General features: G+C 45.5%; 12 protein-coding genes across 12 annotated transcripts; 8 read left to right on the forward strand and 4 right to left on the reverse strand.

Moving 5' to 3' along the window:
- Window positions 1-1140: 1140 nt before the first annotated feature.
- N7529_002513 (uncharacterized protein) lies at window positions 1141-1858 on the reverse strand (the record flags this gene model as incomplete). The annotated part of the gene is made up of 2 exons (XM_057238041.1): window positions 1141-1424; window positions 1498-1858. 2 exons carry the CDS (start codon window positions 1856-1858, stop codon window positions 1141-1143), a joined length of 645 nt encoding a protein of 214 aa, XP_057100652.1.
- Window positions 1859-1913: 55 nt separating this feature from the next.
- On the reverse strand, window positions 1914-2837 carry N7529_002514 (uncharacterized protein; the record flags this gene model as incomplete). The annotated part of the gene is made up of 3 exons (XM_057238042.1): window positions 1914-2125; window positions 2178-2507; window positions 2558-2837. 3 exons carry the CDS (start codon window positions 2835-2837, stop codon window positions 1914-1916), a joined length of 822 nt encoding a protein of 273 aa, XP_057100653.1.
- Window positions 2838-3825: 988 nt separating this feature from the next.
- Window positions 3826-5415, reverse strand: N7529_002515 (uncharacterized protein; the record flags this gene model as incomplete). Its single annotated transcript, XM_057238043.1, has 4 exons — window positions 3826-4102; window positions 4188-4541; window positions 4600-5289; window positions 5318-5415. The coding sequence occupies 4 exons, from the start codon at window positions 5413-5415 to the stop codon at window positions 3826-3828; spliced, it is 1419 nt and encodes a 472-aa protein (XP_057100654.1).
- Window positions 5416-6685: 1270 nt separating this feature from the next.
- Window positions 6686-8208, reverse strand: N7529_002516 (O-acetylhomoserine aminocarboxypropyltransferase/cysteine synthase family protein; the record flags this gene model as incomplete). The annotated part of the gene is made up of 4 exons (XM_057238044.1): window positions 6686-7019; window positions 7070-7214; window positions 7274-8054; window positions 8170-8208. 4 exons carry the CDS (start codon window positions 8206-8208, stop codon window positions 6686-6688), a joined length of 1299 nt encoding a protein of 432 aa, XP_057100655.1.
- Window positions 8209-9170: 962 nt separating this feature from the next.
- N7529_002517 (cytochrome P450) lies at window positions 9171-10429 on the forward strand (the record flags this gene model as incomplete). The annotated part of the gene is made up of 3 exons (XM_057238045.1): window positions 9171-9300; window positions 9351-9932; window positions 10014-10429. The coding sequence occupies 3 exons, from the start codon at window positions 9171-9173 to the stop codon at window positions 10427-10429; spliced, it is 1128 nt and encodes a 375-aa protein (XP_057100656.1).
- Window positions 10430-10676: 247 nt separating this feature from the next.
- N7529_002518 (uncharacterized protein) lies at window positions 10677-11442 on the forward strand (the record flags this gene model as incomplete). The annotated part of the gene is made up of 3 exons (XM_057238046.1): window positions 10677-10791; window positions 10989-11071; window positions 11272-11442. The coding sequence occupies 3 exons, from the start codon at window positions 10677-10679 to the stop codon at window positions 11440-11442; spliced, it is 369 nt and encodes a 122-aa protein (XP_057100657.1).
- Window positions 11443-11611: 169 nt separating this feature from the next.
- Window positions 11612-12841, forward strand: N7529_002519 (cytochrome P450; the record flags this gene model as incomplete). Its single annotated transcript, XM_057238047.1, has 3 exons — window positions 11612-11663; window positions 11759-12504; window positions 12707-12841. The coding sequence occupies 3 exons, from the start codon at window positions 11612-11614 to the stop codon at window positions 12839-12841; spliced, it is 933 nt and encodes a 310-aa protein (XP_057100658.1).
- Window positions 12842-13064: 223 nt separating this feature from the next.
- On the forward strand, window positions 13065-13371 carry N7529_002520 (uncharacterized protein; the record flags this gene model as incomplete). Its single annotated transcript, XM_057238048.1, has 2 exons — window positions 13065-13118; window positions 13180-13371. The coding sequence occupies 2 exons, from the start codon at window positions 13065-13067 to the stop codon at window positions 13369-13371; spliced, it is 246 nt and encodes an 81-aa protein (XP_057100659.1).
- Window positions 13372-13624: 253 nt separating this feature from the next.
- Window positions 13625-14907, forward strand: N7529_002521 (cytochrome P450; the record flags this gene model as incomplete). Its single annotated transcript, XM_057238049.1, has 4 exons — window positions 13625-14010; window positions 14060-14441; window positions 14505-14642; window positions 14713-14907. 4 exons carry the CDS (start codon window positions 13625-13627, stop codon window positions 14905-14907), a joined length of 1101 nt encoding a protein of 366 aa, XP_057100660.1.
- An 874-nt stretch (window positions 14908-15781) lies between these two features.
- On the forward strand, window positions 15782-16922 carry N7529_002522 (Aristolochene synthase in complex with 12-13 Difluorofarnesyl diphosphate; the record flags this gene model as incomplete). Its single annotated transcript, XM_057238050.1, has 3 exons — window positions 15782-16112; window positions 16176-16449; window positions 16520-16922. The coding sequence occupies 3 exons, from the start codon at window positions 15782-15784 to the stop codon at window positions 16920-16922; spliced, it is 1008 nt and encodes a 335-aa protein (XP_057100661.1).
- A 710-nt stretch (window positions 16923-17632) lies between these two features.
- On the forward strand, window positions 17633-19435 carry N7529_002523 (cytochrome P450; the record flags this gene model as incomplete). Its single annotated transcript, XM_057238051.1, has 5 exons — window positions 17633-17998; window positions 18051-18135; window positions 18195-18263; window positions 18316-18930; window positions 19005-19435. 5 exons carry the CDS (start codon window positions 17633-17635, stop codon window positions 19433-19435), a joined length of 1566 nt encoding a protein of 521 aa, XP_057100662.1.
- Window positions 19436-20773: 1338 nt separating this feature from the next.
- On the forward strand, window positions 20774-21091 carry N7529_002524 (benzoate 4-monooxygenase cytochrome P450; the record flags this gene model as incomplete). Its single annotated transcript, XM_057238052.1, has 1 exon — window positions 20774-21091. One exon carries the CDS (start codon window positions 20774-20776, stop codon window positions 21089-21091), a length of 318 nt encoding a protein of 105 aa, XP_057100663.1.
- Between the last annotated feature and the right edge of the window lie 401 nt (window positions 21092-21492).

Below are 21492 nucleotides of genomic sequence, written 5' to 3' on the forward strand. Positions count from 1 at the left end.
AAAAACAAAGAAAACGAAAGAAGTCAACAGTGCCTACCTAGATACATATACATATATGGATTTATGTGTAAGATTACCTAGGTAGAGATACCTATATTATTTGTTTTGTCCTTTTTCAAATTCGAAAGGATATTGACTCAAGCGCTGTCTTCCACTGTCACCTAAGCAATTCGAACCTAGTTACGAAGTCCTGCGACACGCTCTTCCATATTCCGTGGACATCAGCACCATTGTCAATTTCTTCAGGGCTGGAAGGCCGGTGATACCACAAGACACCTTTGAGATTAGTTGGCGAAGAACTAAAATGCACCATGTCGATACGAGCATGCATAGGAACCACATCGCCGGGCATCAAACCAACAGACTCCTCATTGATAAATAATTGCAATACAGCGCAGGCACGGCCAGATGTCCAAAAGCCCTCTCGTCGCCGAGAGCCAGAAATCAACCGCAATGTTTCTCGGCGGGTGTGCCAGTCGCGACACCTATGGGCACAAAAGTAAATAGCCGGAAAAAGCATGACCTTGGCGCAGAACAGTGGGGTTTGGCACTCTGATTCCAAGTAGATCTTAACTAACTTATTGATCCGTTGGAAATTTGACAAATAAGAATCATATATCATCTCGTTTTGATAACTGTTGGCATAAACAACCATGAGATAGATGAACTCGGTCCATATATCTATGAGTATAAGCGGAGCACGCTCTCTTGGTGAGAGTGTGTCCATATGAGCGGACAGAAATATTTGCAAATAGCTCCTCCAAGTCTGCAGCTCCTCAATAGTTGATCTACAGTCTATATCCCTCATCTAGGCGCACTGTGCTGGTTGTGGACTGTTATCGCACCGCTTCTTTGAGTTGCTGAATTCAATTTGGGTTTGATTGATTATGGCGATCTAAGTTATATGAGAAAATGGGATCTACGTAGGTAATGGGAAGTTGAATACATTGTGCTCTTGTTTGGAACATTTTAATCGAATGGATTTGATTTGGCGCCCTTGAGAAAAAAAAAAGGTTAACGTCAGGCATAGAAAGATGACAATAAAATGATATTTGGATGTGTCGCCAGACTTCCTTCTTTAACGGAAAGTAAGGTTTTCGTTCGCTTCAACATGTCCTTGTTCTAGCCGACGGATGCCGTTCACAAAGCGGCGAACTCTGATCTTTTGCGAAGCACACGACTATATTTTATGAACAAAAAAGGGACGGGCAATGCCAGAAGAGATATTCCACCAAGTATACTTGAGGCGGGTCCGATCCCCAGTCCCAAAAACATGGGTCTCGCTGCCAATGGCATTCCACAAGCCATTAAGCAACGAAGGAGATTATTTGCTGCAATGGCACTTGCAGCATACTGACCATACGTATCTACCAAGAAGTTGAGGCACTGTTGGAAGACAATATTGAAGCCGGCACCAATGAATCCTATTATGATTGATATTGGTAAGTTTTAGGTAACACATGATGACGAGAAATATGAAGAATCCTCTTGACCTACCGGCAGCAACTGTAGGTGACTCCCATGGGATGCTCGGATTTGCAGTCCATCCAAACCAAAACAGACCAATCGAAAAGAGACAGCCTCCAATTATCATTGGAGGTAAACGCGCCTCTGGAACCGCCTTGCCATTGTTTTTTTGAACAGCACGCGCATAAAGCGGCTGATTGACGAGATTTACTATCAGCGCAAAAATTACGCCAACTAGTAGACCCAAAGTCGGAAGTGTAGAGACGATCATGCTCAAATGGCGTATTTCTCTAAAGACAATAGGAAAGACTTCAAGAGCCAAGAACAGCAGCCCGTAAACCAGAGAGGCATATAAGGCAATTGTGAAGACCATTGGCTCGAAAAAGAACATTCTGCAATTAATCAGCTTTAAGATCGTCCAAGTCTGATTTTGGTTAGGGGGCGATCTACTTCAAAGGACGACTTAATTGTTTCGTAACAATCGCTTTCAATCCCATTTTAGATCTCTCGGATGCATGCCAATAACGGAGATCGCCGGTCTTGTTTCGCGTCAATTGGGCTTTTCTTCGGAGAAGTACCGGGGCATATGTTTCAGGCAAAAAGAAAACCGCAACAATAAAGACGCTAAAAGCTATGATAGCTTCCATATACTCGGTCCCTAGTTAAAGATTAGCCGGGACCCTAAGATATCTCACTAGAGAAGAGCCTACATCGCCATCCAAGATGATGATTTACTGTTAGAGCCGCGCCGACTAGTGGCGCAATAGTCGGTCCCCCAATTACACAAAGTGCATAAAAGGACATAGGTACTCCTCTCACGCGTGCATCGTAAATATCACCGAGTGCCGCAGACACATTGCTGATGGGCGCAGAGCCGAAAACGCCCCCAATGAAGCGCGTAATGAATATACCGGCCGGGTCCTTGCTCACAGCAGTTCCAACGCTCAAAATGACTAGCCCAAAAACGGCTGGTAGCATGGACCATCGTCGACCATAGATTTCACTTATCGGTGCCCAAATAAGCGGGCCAAATGCGTATCCTGAAAATGAAGGTCAGCCGTGCAGTGAGAGCTTCATGGAATATTCAAACCTAGAACAAAGAGCGACAGGCTCAGCACTGTAGCTTGCTCACTTATCTTGAGATAAACCGCCAAATCTGCTTGTGCTGGCGACATGATGGATGAACCCAGAGAACCAACGAACGCAAGCATGCTCATTTCCCATGTTATAAACGCCTTGTAGAGGGGACTAAAACATTTTGGATCTTCTCCTTCGCCAAAACTAATCTCATACTGGTTTCTCTCCCATTCTTCAGGGCTGTTTGAGTCTGGAAGATGGTTGGACTTTTCCAAATCTAAAGCCAAAGACATTTCGAGGGGATCTTGATACGTGCTTTCCGCGAGTTGGCCAGCATTAAATATTACTCCCGATAGTTATTTCTACTAGATCTTCTACTCCTCTGATCTCACGATCCAACAGTACTCGGTCTTTCGCGTCTTCTCAATAACCGAACAAGTTGGTGGGGCGCGAAGCGGCCGAGTAGTGGGCATCATAATGGGGCCCGCTTCCCCTATCAGCTGCGATGACCCTGGTGATCGCCCTCATGCCAGGGATCCTTGCGGCTCGCGACGCCTCGGGACTCGGCCTTCAGTTTGGCGCGAGAATGCTTGATTTAGGTTTAACTATAATTTCTTTGTGATCTTTTATCACTTCCATTACCTGACCTAGATCGTTCCAATTTCATGCAAAGATATTTCATTTCGAGCACTTCGAGCAATTCACAAATTGAAGCTAACATTGGATCACAACTAAACGGTCTTCGTAATGTAGATAGAGCAAATTTCGCCTAGAGGGAATTCCATTTTATAACTAATTTAGGCGATTTGGAATATCTGCAAATTTATCATCTTCCATACGAAGAGCAAACCTACCTAGCATACTTGGGGCTTACCTGAATGGCGTCAGCACTCTCAGTCTTGACCGGGTACCTTGGTGGTCTCAAGTCAATTAACGTACCACGATTTTTAGAACCCTGACGGGGGTTCTGGTCCTTGGTGGGCTGACACTTTGCAGGGGATGGATGAAGGGCCAGTAATCCTTGACGGAGAATCTGAAATGACCAGTTACATGTCGTCGCAGTATGCACCTAATGGGGAAATTTCTTGTAAAATCCGACGAGTAAGTGAGGTGACTTGCTCGAGTTAATACAGCTAGAAGAATAAAACGCAGCCGAACTAAATGAAGTCGGTCCTTATTGGTCTCTTAATTGATTATTTGAGGACCTCCGAGGTTGTTGTTGAGAGCGAAGACAAATGATTGGCGGTTGCGGAGGTGCTGCCTAGAGTCATCTTTCATTACTCATACAGAGACAGCATTCCAACGTTGATCAAACATTGTTAATGATGCTTCAAGATTAGTCCGAACATTGTCCCATCTATCACATTTAGTCCCAAATTCATCAAGGTAGTGCAGCGCAGCCCGGAACACAAATGCTCGGCTCGGTGGTAGCATATCCATATCCCCGATGGTTATACCGTGTTGGGTAGCAGCGATATCCCTCACCATCTGAGTGACTGTGTCGAGTGCAACATAGGAGTTCGAACGAGCAACACCAGTCGCGCTTTGAATTACTTCTCTGTGAAGAATAAAGAGCGCTCTATCCAGCCATGTTGGGGTTAGTAGACTGTTCCTTTTAAACCATGGCGAAGTCTCATCCATACCTAAAGACAATAGCATTTGCTGTGCAGAACAAACCCCATCGGCCCGCGGATCGTTCCATTGACAGCTCTAGACATGCTCGTAAATCATAGTCTAGCTTAACAAGTTGAGCCAATCGGGCACCGAGATCCCGCACTTTTGAAGCACTCAAGACCTGGTCCAGGAGCCATATGGAATGAGTCACCCTGGCCAATCCATCGTAGTCATCGACGGCTATATAATTTCGAGAAACGGCATCAATAAATAGATTTGGGTCCGATTTGGATGAAATGGGCTCTTTTGGTAGTGAAACATCTCCCTCTGGAAAGATGGAAATTATGGGTTGTGGAACGATATCCACTTCGCACAAAATGGTCCTGTTATAGCGTTAGATTTCGACTTTCGCACAAAGAATAGTACAGTTCAGGATCTGACCTTTCGGTAATCACAATGCCCCACCAAGTATTATACCTCTCCGCCGCCTGACAGCAATAATGGGATTCTTCAGTCAAGCTGACAAGGTGGAGACCTGCAGCATAGCCCATCCTGGCGCAGACACCAATAGAACAGAAAGCCTCATTAATCCTTTGAGTCGCATATTCATAACTAGCGATTATGATACCAGCTTGAATTAGGGGTAGGGAATTCGCAAAGGAGCCTTGGGCCTGGGTGTATAGCGATTTCGTAGTAAAATATAAGGTCGCGTGATCAACACCAGAGCTAGGCAGGACCAGTCCAGGATGATAAGTTACCAGAGCCATTGACAATAATAGTACAGAAAATGTCGCGGAGGGAAATGCGGCCAAGTGGATCAATTGCTCATGGAATTGAGGGGCCGATAATATCGGGATGAAAGAATGCATGCCTCGGAAGTATCGATGGCAGATCTCGTCTATAGTTTGACCCGTCGATCGAATGATGCGGAGGATCTGCAGATATATTATAGAATGCAGGTTCGTAGGTTCATCTTGCAACACAGCCGACAAAGTCTCCGCTAGGAGCAAGGACGAGCGGATGACAGGGCTAGGGCTCGCCAGTAGTTGCCTTGATTTCGGGTATTTCACATCTGTTGAGGTGGATTGACAGTCCAAGTTCTTGCTGTAGCCGTATAAGGAGATGTCATAACTGTAAAGAGGAGGCTAGAGGTACGTACCGAGCGCAGTATCCACACCGCGGCCGCGCTTTATCACATTTCTTCTTGCGGAGCTTACAGTTCACGCATACTAGATTTGATGTCTCTGTAGAAGGCATGGCGGGTATTTAACAGAGGGCTTCAGAAGATTGTATCAGATTAAGCAGTTCAGATCACATTCGCGTAAGTCGGGTGTTGTGGCACAGGAGGCATAGCGGCGGCCGAAAAGTGGACACCCGAGCCCATCCGGGATTCGGCCGCCAGTGGGTCCCAATCAGTATCAAGGTACTCCGTACTAACTATACCTACCTAGGCGGGCATGTACAACGTTTTTGCTATCATGATTCATAAAAACCGGATTTTAGGCCGCGCGACATGGCTTTCGCTCTCCGCTTTAGTGCTCACCCCTTGCCGCTTTTTGCTCACTGAGTAATTCTGAGCATGCCCCTAAGTATTGTATAAACATAAAACTCGCTCACTGAGCATCACCTGACCGTTACATAATCCAGATCTCACTGAGCGTCACCTAAGCACGAGCTGCTAAGTCAGCACCTCACCTCAATAAAATGCACCACGCTAGCCCCATCTAAAGAACTCTTGACCGTTGTCCCCTCAACGAGAGGCTAGCGTCATCAATCTGTCAGTCGATCCTACTTGCTTCGCCCCTAGCTGGGAGGCATATAGATCATGCGTATTTAATTTGACAACCACTGCTATGCCCTCAACCATATCTAATCGGAGATTCATTTTCACATCGCTGAGTTCGTTCGGTAAATGATTCATTATGGCTTGAAGATCCGCACAAAGACGCTTCGTGTAACTTGTGCCCGATTTGCATCCTCGAAAACTCAGTTGTTCATGGTTTTGCGATCCACTTCCTTTGCTGGTTTTCCTGGGCGCATGCCTGTAGGCTCCGTTGGTTGAGGCCGCTGAAGGCTCCTTTCAGATGGAGCATACCCAGTTTCAGTACTAAACATGCTCGGTGGGTCGCGATGGATAGGGCCAGCAGGGATTTTATCTCTATGGTTCTCCCCGTTCGATCTCCAAACTGGGTGTCCAGACGGGCGCTGTCCCATAATTGCTCCCAGAAGTTGGCCTCACGTGTCGAGATTGAATTCGGATGATTCAGTTCGGAAGCAGAATAGTTTGGCTTCCCAGACTTCCACGGAACCACACTTTGGCGAAGCGCCTTGGTTCGGGTGGTACAGCCGGGCGGTCGGGCTTATCAATTCCAGATCTACTCCGTAGGAAGGATTGCAATGTTTATTGAGTACCAGAGATGTTTCTGAGAATGATTATGCTAGAGTCAATTGCTTGAATAAATGAGTGATGTTTTAATGCAGGCAAAATAACCTCTCAGTGCTGGATGAACTAACTGCAAATCATAAATCAAATAGCCGCTATGGTTTGCTCGACTGTCCACGTATCCTTCTGCTCTCTCTGCTCCGAAATCTTCCCTGTTACCTTTTGTCGCTTCTGTGCGGTTTCGTTGTCTGAAATTGGTGTGACCGCTCGAGAGCGCTTACTGCTCACATTCTCTGTCGGCGGATCCGGACTAGCCAGTGCTTGATCAAAATCATGAATGAGATCCTCGACATCTTCCGTCCCTATTGATAGGCGAAACATCTCTTCTGTGATTCCGGCTCCAATTCTATCTTCCTCGGACATGATAACATGAGTAGAGCTCCAAGGGTGAGTAATCATCGTTTTCGAATCACCAACACTATCAAATTGTTAGTCGCCTGAAGCAAGAATTGATCTCAAGCCACCAACTTTGTCATGTTTGAAATTATGCGCAATCCGTCAATCAGAATAACACTTGCACGAGTGCCACCTGCCACACCGAAAGAGAGAACACCACCAAACCCGCCAGTCAAGTATTTCTTCGCGAGGTCGTGATATTCACTGTTCTCAAGTCCTACGATGCGAATCTAAGTCACAGAGGTTGAATATGTCCAATCAAGGTGGATCACCTACCTGGATAGTTTACCCAGGACACTCGAAGATCCGACTGCAAGAAGCGTGCTATTTTGAGCGCATTTGACCCGATTTTCTCACATCTCAAGTTGAGAGTCTCCAACCCAAGGAGAAGCTGCTGAGCAGCAAAAGGACCGAGAACCGAGCCTACTTCCATGACCACATTGATTCGAAGAGCCATTGCAAATGCGCAATTGCCGAACGCTTTCCAATAAGAAAAGTTCAAAGGTCCAGATTCTTCGATGAGATGAGGAAAACGAGCTGCACTTTTGCCCCAGTCGAATCGCCCTGAATCTATTATCACTCCACCAACCGAGGTTCCATGGCCTCCGATCCATTTTGTTGCCGAGTGAACCACAATATCCGCTCCATGGTCCATAGCCCTACAAAAGGCGCCGCAAGCCCCGAATGTGTTGTCGACAACGAATGGAACGCCTTGTAGATGTGCGGCATCTGCTATTCCTCGTAGATCCGGTACACTGCACCGAGGATTTCCAATGGTCTCTACAAATACCATCTTTGTTTTCTCATCGATATATCCTGCAATTTCTTCAGGCTTATCGCTTGATGCCCATCTCACCTCAATACCTAGCCGGGGGAGGAGGGTTTTGAACATGCTGTAGCTCCCACCGTATAGGTTGCGCGATGAGATAATGTTGTCTCCAGATCCTGCCAAGGCAAGTATGGTTTGAAACACGGCAGACTGACCAGAGGCAGTTGCAACAGCTGCGGTGCCGCCTTCTAAAGCCGCGGCTCTCCTCTCAAATACCTCGACAGTTGGCTGCGAAAATCAGAAAAGAATTGATCGAGGTGAGTTGAGATACGAACGTTTGAAATCCTGGAATATACTGGACGAGTGAATATATGTCCGGATGAGAAAGGTAGGGGGAGCTCACCATATCCGCCTTCTTGATTTGTGCAGACTCTTTTTGCATGCTCTGTATCGGTGAAAACAAAGGACTTGTTCATCAGCATTAGATAAGATCAAATGGGTATTGGAGAGCTTACTGCTGTTGCATATATTGGAACGGCTCTCGATTTGGTTGCTGAGTCTGGTTTATGACCTGCATGGACTTGAAGAGTGCCAAATTTGCGACCTTTGTCTGTCGAATCGACCTTCCAGGTAGCAAAAGGGTCTGCCATCCTTTCACATTGGAAATAAAAAAGTAAGTTGGGAATAAACTATGGAGCTTCATCTCGCTATATCAATGCATGCCCAAGGTCTTACGCTACGGCTGATGAGACTAAGACCGATACGGAAGCACCGAAGTGGTCAGACACTCGATTTTCTCATCTCCGATTGGAGACATGGGGTTATTGAATTTGCCAATAATTTAAGCGATTTCAATCGAAAAGTATTCACCAGCACTGGCTCTGTAATTGGTCTCAATTCTATTGTCCAACATGGTGTTATCTTCGGAGACCCTCGATTATTTCCATGGGGTTCAAGCTTCCCAATTTCATTCCCGATTGCTACCATTGCTGGGCGCAGTTCTATTCATACAGTTTTTCATTAAGCGATGGGTGGTGAAAAGACAGCGTCTTGTTCCCGGAATTCCAATCGTCGGTGGTGATGATCGCCAGAGCATCCAGAAAAGTCGCATTCGTTTTATTCACGATGGAAAATCTATGCTTGAAGAAGGCTATGAAAAGGTACAGGGGGTATATTACTTCGTTAGGAATACTCTAACATATTTTAGTGGGCGGGCAATTTTTTTTATGTTCCGAGTGTCTTAGGCGAACGTCTCATGATACCAGTCAAGTACTTGGAAGATCTTAAAACAGCTCCAATCGACAAGGTTGATTTTGTGGCTACTTTTCAAGAGGTAATGTTTCTTTTTTCACCGCAGGTAGACTCTAACGGTTGTTCTAGATGTTTGAAGGAAAATATACAACCATGGGGAGCCGATCGACGTTGCACCCTCGAGTCGTGAAACATCAATTGAACAGTAATCTTCCAGCAGTCATGCCCGAGATCCAACAAGAGATTAAGGAATCTTTCGAGTCCCAGTTTCCTGCTTGTGATGGTTAGTACCCGCCCAAGAATTTTGACAGGCTTCTAACTTGAGAACGATAGACTGGACCGAGGTCAACGTCGTTGACTGTATGACACAAATTGTTGCCAGGGTCTCGAGCCGCATGTTTGGGGGCCCGGTTCTTAGCCGTAACAAAGAGTGGATTGATGCTTCCATCGCATTTGCTATTGATGGATTTCATGGGGCTCAGAAAATCAAGCGATATCCTGAATTTTTGAAGCCTATTGCAAAATACTTCATTCCCGAGATCATGTCGATCCACGAGCATTATCGAATGGCCGAAAAAGCAGCAATACCCCTTCTAGAAGAGAGGGAGAAATCAGGCGAGAAAGCATTGGATTTGCTTTATTGGATGGCCGACCAGGCTAAAGGCGATGAAAAGGATCACAAATTCCTGGCAGGTATTCTACTGAAAGTCAGTTTTGCTGCTATTCATACTAGCGCAGCTGCGCCGTCTCAGTTGATCTATGATCTCTGTTCTATGCCAGAGTACATAAATCCGCTACGCGACGAGATCAACAGTGTCCTTGAAGATGGGACTATAGGAAAGAAGGGCTTCTTGCAAATGCCTAAAATGGACTCCATCATGAAGGAGAGTCAGCGCTTCAACCCACTCCTTCTAAGTGAGTCGCGAATCCATTCGGCGCTGGCTGACTGAGCTGTTCAACCCTTGATGGCATACTGACAAAGCATCGCTCCTTTAGTTACTTTTGAGCGTGTCGTTACCGAAGACTACAAACTTTCGGATGGGTTTGTGATTCCTGCCAACACAACAATTGGAATTCCTACACAGGCTATTTCCATGGATCCTAAGATCTACGATAATCCTACTAAATTTGATGGTTTTCGATTCGAGAAATTACGCCAGAATCCGGAGCAGAGTGGCAAGGCCCAGTACGCTGCAAGCAATCACAGTTCAATGTCTTTTGGCTATGGCCGTCATGCCTGTCCTGGTCGGTTCTTTGCCGCCAACGAAATCAAAGCGATTATGGCATACTTGTTACAGAATTACGATATGAAGTTTAAAGAGGGGCAAAAAAGGCCGGAGAGCTTACTGTTTGAAACGCAGTACTTGCCAAACGGGACGGCGACAGTCATGTTTAAGAGAAGAAATGCTTGAATGGAAGCCGAGATAACGCAATGCGATGTTTTCATAAGCCCTGTGGGCACTGTCAGATGATTTTCTCCGCGTCCATTGAGTTGACCATTCTATCATTCATTTTACTTAGTTGAAACAGAGGCTCACGTATGTGCGAAAAAGAGCACTATCACTTGACTACGATGAAGTTCGCCTTCATAACTATTCAAATAGGCGTGCAAGCTTCCAGCTTCCAGCCACGACGAATAGACTCAATGTGCAGTGTATAATGAACACTAGCCCAATCAAGATCGGGATCGACCCGTTTAGGTCCGTCCCGTTGCGCGATGCACCATCGACATGGGGCAAAGAGGAGTTCCCCCAAGTCGGAGCAGCCCAAAACTGTATGCAGCACTATTACAGTATCAGTGCTGACTTCTCAAAACTTGCCAAAAACGTTCTAGCCACAATAGAGTGCTTCATTTATGCCACTTTTAGTACAGCTCACAGCTGGGAGATTGTTTGCGAACGCTCTGTCGCCAGAACACAATATATATGGTGGTCTATTGTAGGGCACAAGCACATTGCATCCTATGAACAGTGTTGTTGGCAGTCGCTCCAATCAACATGAGCAACCTCACTATCACCCCATGGCAGATTTTGGATCTGAAAAATCAGCTACTCGTTGGGATCATCTTTCTAGCACTGCTATTCTCATTTTACCTGCTATTACCAAGAAATACCGACAGTGTACCACTTATAGCACACATCCCTAACCGAAATGAAAAGCGACCCCCTCTACTGGAACTTTTGAAGGAAGGATATCGAACGGCAGGTCTTTTTCGCTGACTGACCTACTTTTGTATTGCTAATTTCCACCACAGTCGAAGCACAATGTGTTCAAGCTCCGCTGCCCCCATGGGGAGCAATGGGTACTGCCTGCGAAGTTTCTGGATGAGCTCAAATCATTGCCAGAAAACAAGATTAGTCTGGCCAAATCGCTGAGTGATGTGGGTTTATTGATTGCTGAAAGCAAGACCTCTGGGCTGTTCTAATGTCAGATGTAGCAATTCTTGGGTCCTTCAACATACGTTGGGACTCATGATGCGACAGTCCTCAAAAGCATCTCGGACGATCTTGCAAGAAACGTGGGTGAGTAGCATGAGTGAATTTGTCGACAATCTGGCTACCAGCTAATTATTCGAAGCAAACGTAATCCAAACAATGGATGAGGAAGCCATTTATGCGCTCTCTGCAAGGATTCCAGAATGCAAAGGTCAGCAGCTGAGCAAAAGCCCGACCAAACCCGGAGCTAACATTTCAAGATTGAAGTTTGGACTTCATTGAAAGTCCAGCCCATAATGCTTTCAGTTATTGCATTACTTTCTGGGAGAGTCTTTGTGGGTTCAGAGCTGAGTCGAAATGAAGAGTATCAGAAATGCACCGTTGGCTACACCTTAGATTCCTTCAACGCTGCCAACAAAATCCGTGCCTGGCATCCTATATTGAGGCCGTTCATCTACAGGTTTGTCCCCGAGTACCGTGCTGTCCAGCGCGAACTCGCAACTCTCACCAGACTAGTCACACCCTTGGTTGATGAGAGATTAAGAGGCAAGCAAAATGGCATCCTCAACATGATGGATTGGAATATGAATAATTCTCCATCCTCGAAGCGCCATGATGTGAAATATCAAGCTATGCAACAGCTTCAAGTTAGCTTTCTCGCAATTCACACTACCGCCAAACTCCTGACAAACGTATGCTTTGACCTTGCGGCCCATCCCGAATACCTGCAGCTTCTACGAGACGAGTTGGAAGAGGTTTTAAATACGACCGGGGGACAATTGTCCAAAGCTGCTTTACTCAAATTGAAAAAGATGGATAGCATCATGTCTGAGACGCAGAGACATAATCCACCGGGAATCATGACTTTCAATCGAAAAGCAATATCTTCGCTAGAGCTTTCCAATGGCTTGCATATTCCTGCCGGGACGTACCTGGCGGCGGCATCAAGTCAGATTGCCATGGATTCTGAACTTTGGGAAACTCCGGAAAGATACGACGGGCTTCGGCTTTATCGGATGAGACAAGAGCCGGGATGCGAGAATAAGTATCAGGTAACTTCCTCCATGCACAGATGGTCATTATTGAGCGCGGTGATCTGAATATATGCAGTTTGTCTCAACGGGAACGAACATGCTGTTGTTTGGATATGGATCTCATGCGTAAGACTTGAACAATCGCTTACAACTGCGGTCACTAATCCATCACTATATATCTAGTTGTCCTGGGAGATTTTTTGCGAATAACGAGGTAAAGATTGTGCTTGCGCATTTGATCAGATCATTTGATTTTGCGCTTCCGGACGGCAAAGGACGACCCAAGCCGATCACCTACGATGTGGCCTTCAAGCCTGATCCAGACCAGGAAGTTTTCTTTAAGCGAAGGAGTTAATCACTCAGCCACAAAATCGAAGGGTAATTGATACAGAGGAAGACAGGGGTCTGCGATCGGATTCTCGGGGAACCCCTCATTCGGAATCTGATCGCCCAATTGTTCGGGCTCTAACGCATTTAGTAACATCAGGTGTTAAGTTGAACAAAATACATTTAACATATTTGCTTTCTCCTTTTGCATATTATCAGTCCCATCCCTTGAAATCTTAAAGAAGGCGATAATGGCAGTCCTGGCAGACCTCACTGGTGCTTCTGCCCTCAAGATACTTTCTATCGTAAGTATAGTTACTCATAGATCTTGCAAATAGATACACTAACATATCAACTTGGTGAAAGGTCCTCGTGGCCTGGGCTGTGTCAACATGGATCAAGATCAAACGCCATCCATTGTCCAAGTTCCCCGGTCCCCCAACAGCCGCGTTTAGCAATGTAAGATTCAATAGAATTGCTCGAAATGAGTGGACAGGAGCTAGAAAAAGAATAGTTTTCGTACTGTCGTCGATTTATGGGTGGCCGTCAGCCATATGAGATGCTCAAGCTGCACGAGAAATATGGCAAGTTCGCGTCTGTTTGACACGGGCCTATACTAACAACCTCAAGGCCCCGCAGTACGCGTCGCCCCGAACGAGCTTTCATTCAACACATTTGCTTCGTGGCGAGATATCTATGGTCAGCGTAAAGACCATCAACCCTTCATCAAAAGCGACTTCTACGAGGGGGAAGCTTTGCGGTGGAGGCCCATTCAATTGTCAGCGAACGCGATCCAGCAAAACACGCGGTGATGCGTAAATATTTGTCCAATGCGTTTTCGGAACGGTCACTGAGAGAACAAGAGTACCTGGTATCTGAGGTCGTGGATCTTTTCATTGAGAAGATTGGTAAAAAGGGAGATGACGGAGTTGATTTGGTTCTTTGGTTAAATCTCACTACATTCGACATCATTGGCAACTTGGCTTTTGGTCAGTCGTTTGGAGGTCTGGCTTCCGGGACTGAGCATTTCTGGGTGTCTATTGTGGTGAAAAGCCTGGGAATGGGGGCTCTCGCTGATTGCTTCAAGCGATTTCCCTATCTGGCAGCCATCTTCATCAAGTTATTCCCCAGTCTTCTTAAAAAACTGATCGCAGATACCAGAAGACACGAGGCCTACACGATTGAATTGATAAAAAAGTAAGAAGTCTCCCCAGCTAATATCATACCTAAACTGAGACTATGACAGGCGAGTAAATAAAAAGACCGATCGACCAGATTTCATCACACGAATCCTTGACGCCCGTGAAACAGACGAGATATCGGAAATACAGATCGCAGCACATGCGTCTGACTTTGTGATTGCGGGAAGCGAGACAACAGCTACGGCATTGGCATGTGTCACCTATTATCTCCAACGAAACCCTCAAGTTCTGGAGAAACTGAAAAATGAGATTCGCTCGAAATTCAAGGATTACAGCCAAATCACAGCAGCATCCACTGCGTCGATGGAATACTTGAATGCTGTCTTGCTGGAGGGCATGAGGATCTATCCACCTTTGCCTTTTGCGCTCCCGCGGGTTGTACCAGAGGGAGGAGATACAGTTGATGGGCATTTCTTGCCGGCTGGTGTAAGTTTATTGTTTTACTGGACTCGATTGTTTCAAAGATCTGGCATGTTGAGCATGTGATAGACCGTCGTCTCAACCAATCCCTTCGCGACGTGCATGTCCTCCGATAACTTTAGCTCCCCCTGGGATTTCAAACCCGAGCGTTGGATCGGTTCAAATAAGCTGGATAACTTGGAGGCCTCGCAACCTTTCTCTTATGGCGTAAGAGCGTGTCTGGGACGAAGGTAAGCCATCATACTCGCTCTACTTGCATTTGATCGCTCTTTGAGAGATAGAAGTATTGGCTAAGAACAAAAACAGTCTTGGATGGATGGAATTGCGAACGATTTTGGCGAAACTATATTTCAAATATGATCTTGAGCTGATGGATGATACTTTAAATTGGCAAGAGGCATCAGAAATGCATACGCTATGGAAAAAGCCTAAGCTTATGGTAAGGACAAAGCCTAGGGGAGACAAGGTTTGACCCAGGATAGTACGCTTAGTAGCGAGGCCTTGGGGTGGAAAGGATTACTAGATGAGAGATTAAAAGTGTTCTTCTCGAGTATCAGTTCTATGATCAGTAGCAATAAGATGAATGAAGCACAGTTGTATTCAAACTGTAATCTGCAATATCGAAAAACGTTTCAGTCAAGGTATTCACTGGGCATGGATCGCCATGATCTACTGTACTAAGATGCAAGAAGCAAAATGCATGCTTCGCTGAACAGGTACCTAGTACCTCGAATTCATTTGGTCACACTCACATACCCAATACCTAGGCAGAAATTAGACCCATCGACAGCCAGAGAGGCGTATTATTGTCTTTTTGTCTGATTGCGACGTTTCGCTCAGAAATTACCAAACAACCCTTTTTTGTTTCAATCATAAGACCTACAGTAAGCTGGGATACTCCTTGTTAGGAAGTCCCGACTTGCAATTTTACCTAGGGCGTGTAGCTATTACCGCTAAGGAGCCTCATAAAAGCCAAGGAATTGATATCGATGGCCACATTTGATTGATGCTGGAAATCAATGTAAAACTTGAAATTCATGCCGTGACCTATTAATATAGAGTTGCTAGGTAGCATATCAAGTCCACTGGTCCGCGGATGGAGGAAGAACCCAGTATATCTCGTGTCCAGGTGAGTTCCCGCTGTTTGGACGTAAAATCCTGAACCAGATCCAGGAATTAAAAGTCGGTTGACACGCTTCCGGAAAAGACCGAATCTGCTTACAGGGCCAGGTATAGACTTAGCTCGATGGAAATAAATTCTCTCATATGGCTTCTTCTATGTCTGCATTGACCCCAAATTGAACATTAGACTTGAATTTGGAACTCCGAGGCCAAAAATTTCCACCATGGCACCGATATTGACCCCCGTTAAAGCCCTGTATTCACTTCTCTACTTCCTTGGCCTTGAGACATCATCTCCTGCTTTGTCACCACCACCTAAAGCTCTCAATGAAACATCGTCTGAGTTCATACCCAAATGTCATCCTCGCGTCGAAGAGGTATCAGCCGAGGTCAATGGTTATTTTCTTCAGCACTGGCCTTTTGAAAACGAGAAGGCAAGGAAAAGGTTTGTGGCAGCAGGCTTCTCTACTGTCACCTGCTTCTATTTTCCAGCTGCGAAGGATGATAGAATTCACTTCGCCTGTCGTCTGTTGACGCTGTTGTTCTTGATCGATGGTATGAGTCTCCCTTTTCGAAAGTTTCTGAGGACTTTTGAGCCGTAAAATTGATGTTTAATAGATATTCTTGAGGACATGAGCTTGGATGAAGGCTCGAAGTACAATGAGAACCTCATTCCTATCTCCAGAGGAGACGTTTTGCCCAATCGAGACATTCCCGTGGAGTGGATCACGTATGACCTGTGGGAGAGTATGAGGGCATATGACAAACCACTTGCGGATGAGATTTTGGAGCCGGTGTTTACGTTTATGAGGGCACAGACCGACAAGCTAAGGTTGACTATTCAAGGGCTTGGACCTTACTTGGAGTACCGAGAGAGAGATGTCGGGAAAGCGTATGTAGTATCCCACTCAACTTCTTTTTCTGGGCCTTAGAGAAGAAAAATTAATGATTTTCATCTTTAGTCTTCTGTGTGCGTTGATGCGTTTCTCGATGGGCCTTCACCTCACCCCAGCACAGCTTGACTCTGTGAAAGGAGTCGAGCAGAACTGTGCGAAGCATCTTTCTATCATGAACGATGTTTACAGCTGGGACAAAGAGCTCCGAGCATCAAAAATCGGCCATGCAGAAGGAGCCGCCATATGCTCCGCTGTGCAGGTTCTGAATCAGGAGACTGATTTGCCCTATGAGGCAGCGAAGAAAGTACTTTTGGTTATGTGTAGAGGTTGGGAGACAAAGCATGCGGTGCTAGTCAATGAGCTGCCGGATGAGTGGGAGGTCCAGACCTATGCCAAGGGGTTGGAGTATCAGATCAGCGGAAATGAAAGGTGGAGTCAGACGACACTCAGATACCATTCCGTCGATTAGGAAGGGGACAAAGGGAGCCGAACGAAGAAATTTAGTCTCGGATGTGCCTGTCCTTAAGAAGTATTAAGAAGTACTATTTGCCCTTGAAAAATTATTATTCGTTTAATTCAAACTTGTCAGGATTTGAGGATTTGCTTAAACAATGCACAGAAGATCACGAAATATCAACTTTTATATCTTTCTATTTATGCATTAGATTCCCAATCTTTTGATCTATATGTTTAATTAGCCTGTGCTATCATTCGACCTTCGACGATATCCAAAGCAGGAGAAGATAAGTCGACACGACGTGGACAGCCGAAATCGCTATTGTATCAGGCAAGGAAAGAGTAATAAAATGATTCGAGAGCAAATCGTATCCCAGAGACTTATATCAGCACAGATAAAGGGGGTTAGCAAATCCAAGGCGTCAACTTTTACAAAATATCAAATCGGTTGCCGTAAATTATCTCCGGCGTGGAAAATGAAAGCAAATATTGTGATGGAGGCAGTGGTTTCAATGCAACCTATACTCCAGAGTCTCACTCTATGTAGATTTTGTATAATACAAGGGGTTTGAAAGCTCTTCTGCAATTGCTAAATACGGAAATCCCGAGAAGATGCGCCTACAAAATATTTTCCTCACAATAAGTACACCAGCTACCTGTGATAATTTAGAACTCCCTTTTTCTCTCTTCTCCAGCTTTATGTTTCTTTTCTAATCTTCTATCATGGTTTTCCTCGAAACATTCACAAGCCCTCAAAGCTTTGGTACCATCGCCTGGATCCTGATCTCTTTAGCAGCCACTATCTTCGTCCGTTTTTGGTCCGACAATTATTTACGCGTCCACAAGCTCAAACGACAGCGCATTGACGTGCCTATTCTCAATCTCAAGGGAAATGACTATGATGCCGCGCTCAAGGCATACGTTGCAGACGCCAAAGGCTTGCTCCAACGTGGATACAAGGAGTTCAAACACGGCATATATCAGATCTGGAGCCTCCACGGGTTTACCACTGTCGTCTCGCCAGATTTCCTGGAGGAATTAAGCTCTCTTCCGCCTGGAACTATAGATTTCTATGAAGGAACACGAAAGGTTTGAGAGTCCAGTGCAAATTACAGAATAAAGACTGACCAATTGACTCTAGCGTATGGTGGGTGACTACGAATGGGTCAAGCTAGGAGACCCGTTGGAAGCGCACACAATTCTGAAAGACCTAACCCAGAATTTTGGTAAGAGCGCCTGGCTGCAACACCAAGTTCTATTTTAACGAGATCGTCAATTTTGACAGGAAGCTTGCTATCAGAGGTTGCAGATGAGATTGACTATGCTCTCAGCACCGAACTCCCCGAATGCAAAGGTGAGTTCTCTGAGTAGCCAAACTGCACATGGGCTTTTGCTAATAAGTTTAGACTGGACTCCCGTTACCATCCAGCCAAGAATATTGCGCATCGTCTCCCTCATGACCGGACGGATATTCGTGGGCACGGAGCTGAACCGCAACGAAGAATGGCTACACATCTCCAGCAACTTCATGATGGATATCTATATTGCAGGCAATGCCCTGTATAAGTACAGCCACTTCATGCGTCCATTTGCTGCCAGGTTTCTGGTGCCAGAGATTCGCAAGGTGTGGAGGCATCAAGCCACAGCGAAGCGCCTGCTCGTTCCGATTATGGAGCAGCGTCAAAGGGATGCAGCATCAAACCCCCACTTTAAGAAACCAAATGACATGATTCAGTGGCTTATGGATAACAACGCGAAAGAGAAGCACCCTCGCAGTTTTGCGGAGCTGGCAAAATTGCATTTACTTGTCTGTTTCTCGGCATTGCATACGTCTACTCTCGCTATGACGCACTTTCTATATGATCTCGCCGCACGACCACAGTATGTTGAGCCTCTAAGGAAAGAGCAATATGCCATACATAAGACCTCTAACGGTATCCCATCTAAACTCGACTATAACAAGATGATCAAGATGGATAGCTTTATGAAGGAGTCACAGCGGCTGAACCCCCCAAGTTTGAGTAAGTTCAAATCGAAAGGTCTCCATGGGAGTAGAGTCTCGATATTTGTAACGGCTCACTGACTTTGCATATAGTGACATACAGTCGGCTAGTATTGAAGGAGTTCACACTCAGCAATGGAGTAAAGTTCACTCCTGGAACTTACATCCTCGCCCCTGCAGCTCTTGTATCCTTGGATGATGACATCTGGGAGTCGGCCAACGAGTTTCGTGGCTTCCGTTTCGCTGATTTGCGATCCAGAAGCAAGGATGATATGCACAAATTCCAATTCGCAACAATTACTCCAAAGGCCTTGCACTTTGGTCACGGTCGCCAAGGTTGTCCAGGCAGATTCTTCGCCAGTTATGAGCTGAAGGCTATTTTCTCTCATATCATTGAGACTTTTGATGTTAAATTACTCGATGAAAAAGCCGGAAGGCCGGCAAACAAAATCTTTGGTGCAGCTATAACTCCAGACGAGTCCGCGCAACTGTTGCTCCGTAGGAGAACGGCTGTGAGGGAATGAAGGAATGGGCTTCGCTTGGTCTTAGGAATCCTACATGGGTGTTAGGTCTTTTGGAAGAGTCGCTGGCTCTTTCAAGTCGCGAATGCGACATTTTGAAAGGTAGAAATAATTTAAATGAGCCTTTAGAGATCAGCGACGCATAGCTCCTAGATATAGACCGGCTGGGGGATTGATGGGTGAAGCGATCTTTGCGATCAACTGCGAATCTCATCTAGGTACAATGAAACCAAAATACATTGTAGTGGTGTATCCGGCAGAAATTATATAAAGGCAATCAGATGCGTCTTACGACGTATCTGAGTATATAGTCTTCCAAGTTCTACGAAGCAATCCTAGAATAGACAACGGGCGACTTTGATTACACTCTTCCAAGGTTTAATGGCTCACCTGCTTCATGATCCATGGAAATAGTCTGAAGAAAAATACAAACTCTACTTTAGAAACCACTTACATCAAACTCCATATGACCTGGAGGTGGTTGTGTGTGCCTCATCGTTGGCTGTGCCCAGCCTGTAGAGCCACAATGCCATCGAGCAGTTCCACATTTCACTTTATATGATCATTTTGTTTGCGTTAATGCATTATAAAGCAAGCATAATGCTTTGAAGTGAGAATTCTGCGTGCTCGATCAGAATGCGAAAAGCAAAAGACTTCAACACTTTCTTCGGAGTTGCCTATCTGGGTGTGGCCGAACGTTCCCGAATCTGGATGTTCAGTTCTCTGCCTTAACTTATATCTGCAAATATATCAAATTCAAGGGCACTGTAGACTGTTTTTGTTATTCATCGCTCGAGTATTCGTTATGTCATTGCACGAAATATCGCAGACTCTGCACTTCTCACAAAGTCTCAGCACGAGACTTATCAGTTTCATGCTGATTGTCTTAGTAGGCCAATCTACAATAATTCTGACGGGAATAAAACATGAGAATGACGAGTTCTGACGCTGGCTAGACAATCTATTCTACTTCGTTGGCATTCTATAATGTATATTTCCACCCGCTAGCCAAGTTCCCTGGTCCGTTGCTTGGACGCTCATCTCTGGTATGTCTATAACCTTCCCCAGTAGTGCTTGGTTGGGCCTTGATTGAGTATTGAATTAGTTATGGCGAGTGCTACATTCAACGGGGGGACGATTCCACGTTGCCATTGACAAAGCACACAAAAGATATGGTACAAACCCAAGACCAAAACTCCAAGAGAATTCAGTAACAAAAAGTAATCTAACAGGCCTCAACATACAGGTGACATAGTTCGTATCTCCCCTAACGAACTCTCCTTCGCTTCGGTCGAATCTTGGAAAGCTATTTACGGACACCCGATCGCGGGGAAAGCCACGATGGTGAAAAGCGAGTTCTACGATATCTATGGATCTGGTTTCGACTCACTGTGTATTGGATCGGAGCGCAATCCGCAGGTTCATTCCCGTATGCGAAAATCTTTGACCGCTGCTTTCTCGACCAAGGCTCTTGTTGAGCAGGAATCGATTGTGCAAAGCTGCATAGATCAGTTTATCGACAAGCTAGGAGAGGAAGGTACCCAAGAAAAGGGATTAAATATGACCAAGTGGTTTGAAATGCTGGCATTTGATATATTGGGTGAGATGGCATTTGGGGAAACTTTTCATTGCATTCAAAATGGCAAGTATGGAGTGTAGTTGCTGAATACACTATTGAAACAGCTAACAGTCTTAGGCAAACCTCATCATTGGAGTGAGATGATAACATCCCATCTCTTTTTTATTACGCTAATCGACAATCTTCGCCGATATCCCATCTTTTACTGCATTGGAGCGTTTCTACTCCCCAAACTAACTTTCTCGGTGCGGAATCAGCATTCGCAGTTCAGTCGAGACAAAGTCGATCGGTTCGTCTTCACCTTTTCTTTCCTCGTCTTCAAGAAAAGTCTAACTGGTGTAAATATCTAGGAGACTTGCGAGTCAGTCATCTCGAAAGGATTTTCTCACCAACCTTGTTGAGAAGGTAGAAAGCGGCGAGGTTGGAAAGGAAGAACTGACCGCGCATTCCTCTACTTTAATGTCAGCAAGCCCCTTTTCCT

Source organism: Penicillium soppii (assembly GCF_028829465.1).
Source record: "Penicillium soppii strain IBT 18220 chromosome Unknown utg000003l, whole genome shotgun sequence".
In the NCBI taxonomy this organism is placed as follows: domain Eukaryota; kingdom Fungi; phylum Ascomycota; class Eurotiomycetes; order Eurotiales; family Aspergillaceae; genus Penicillium; species Penicillium soppii.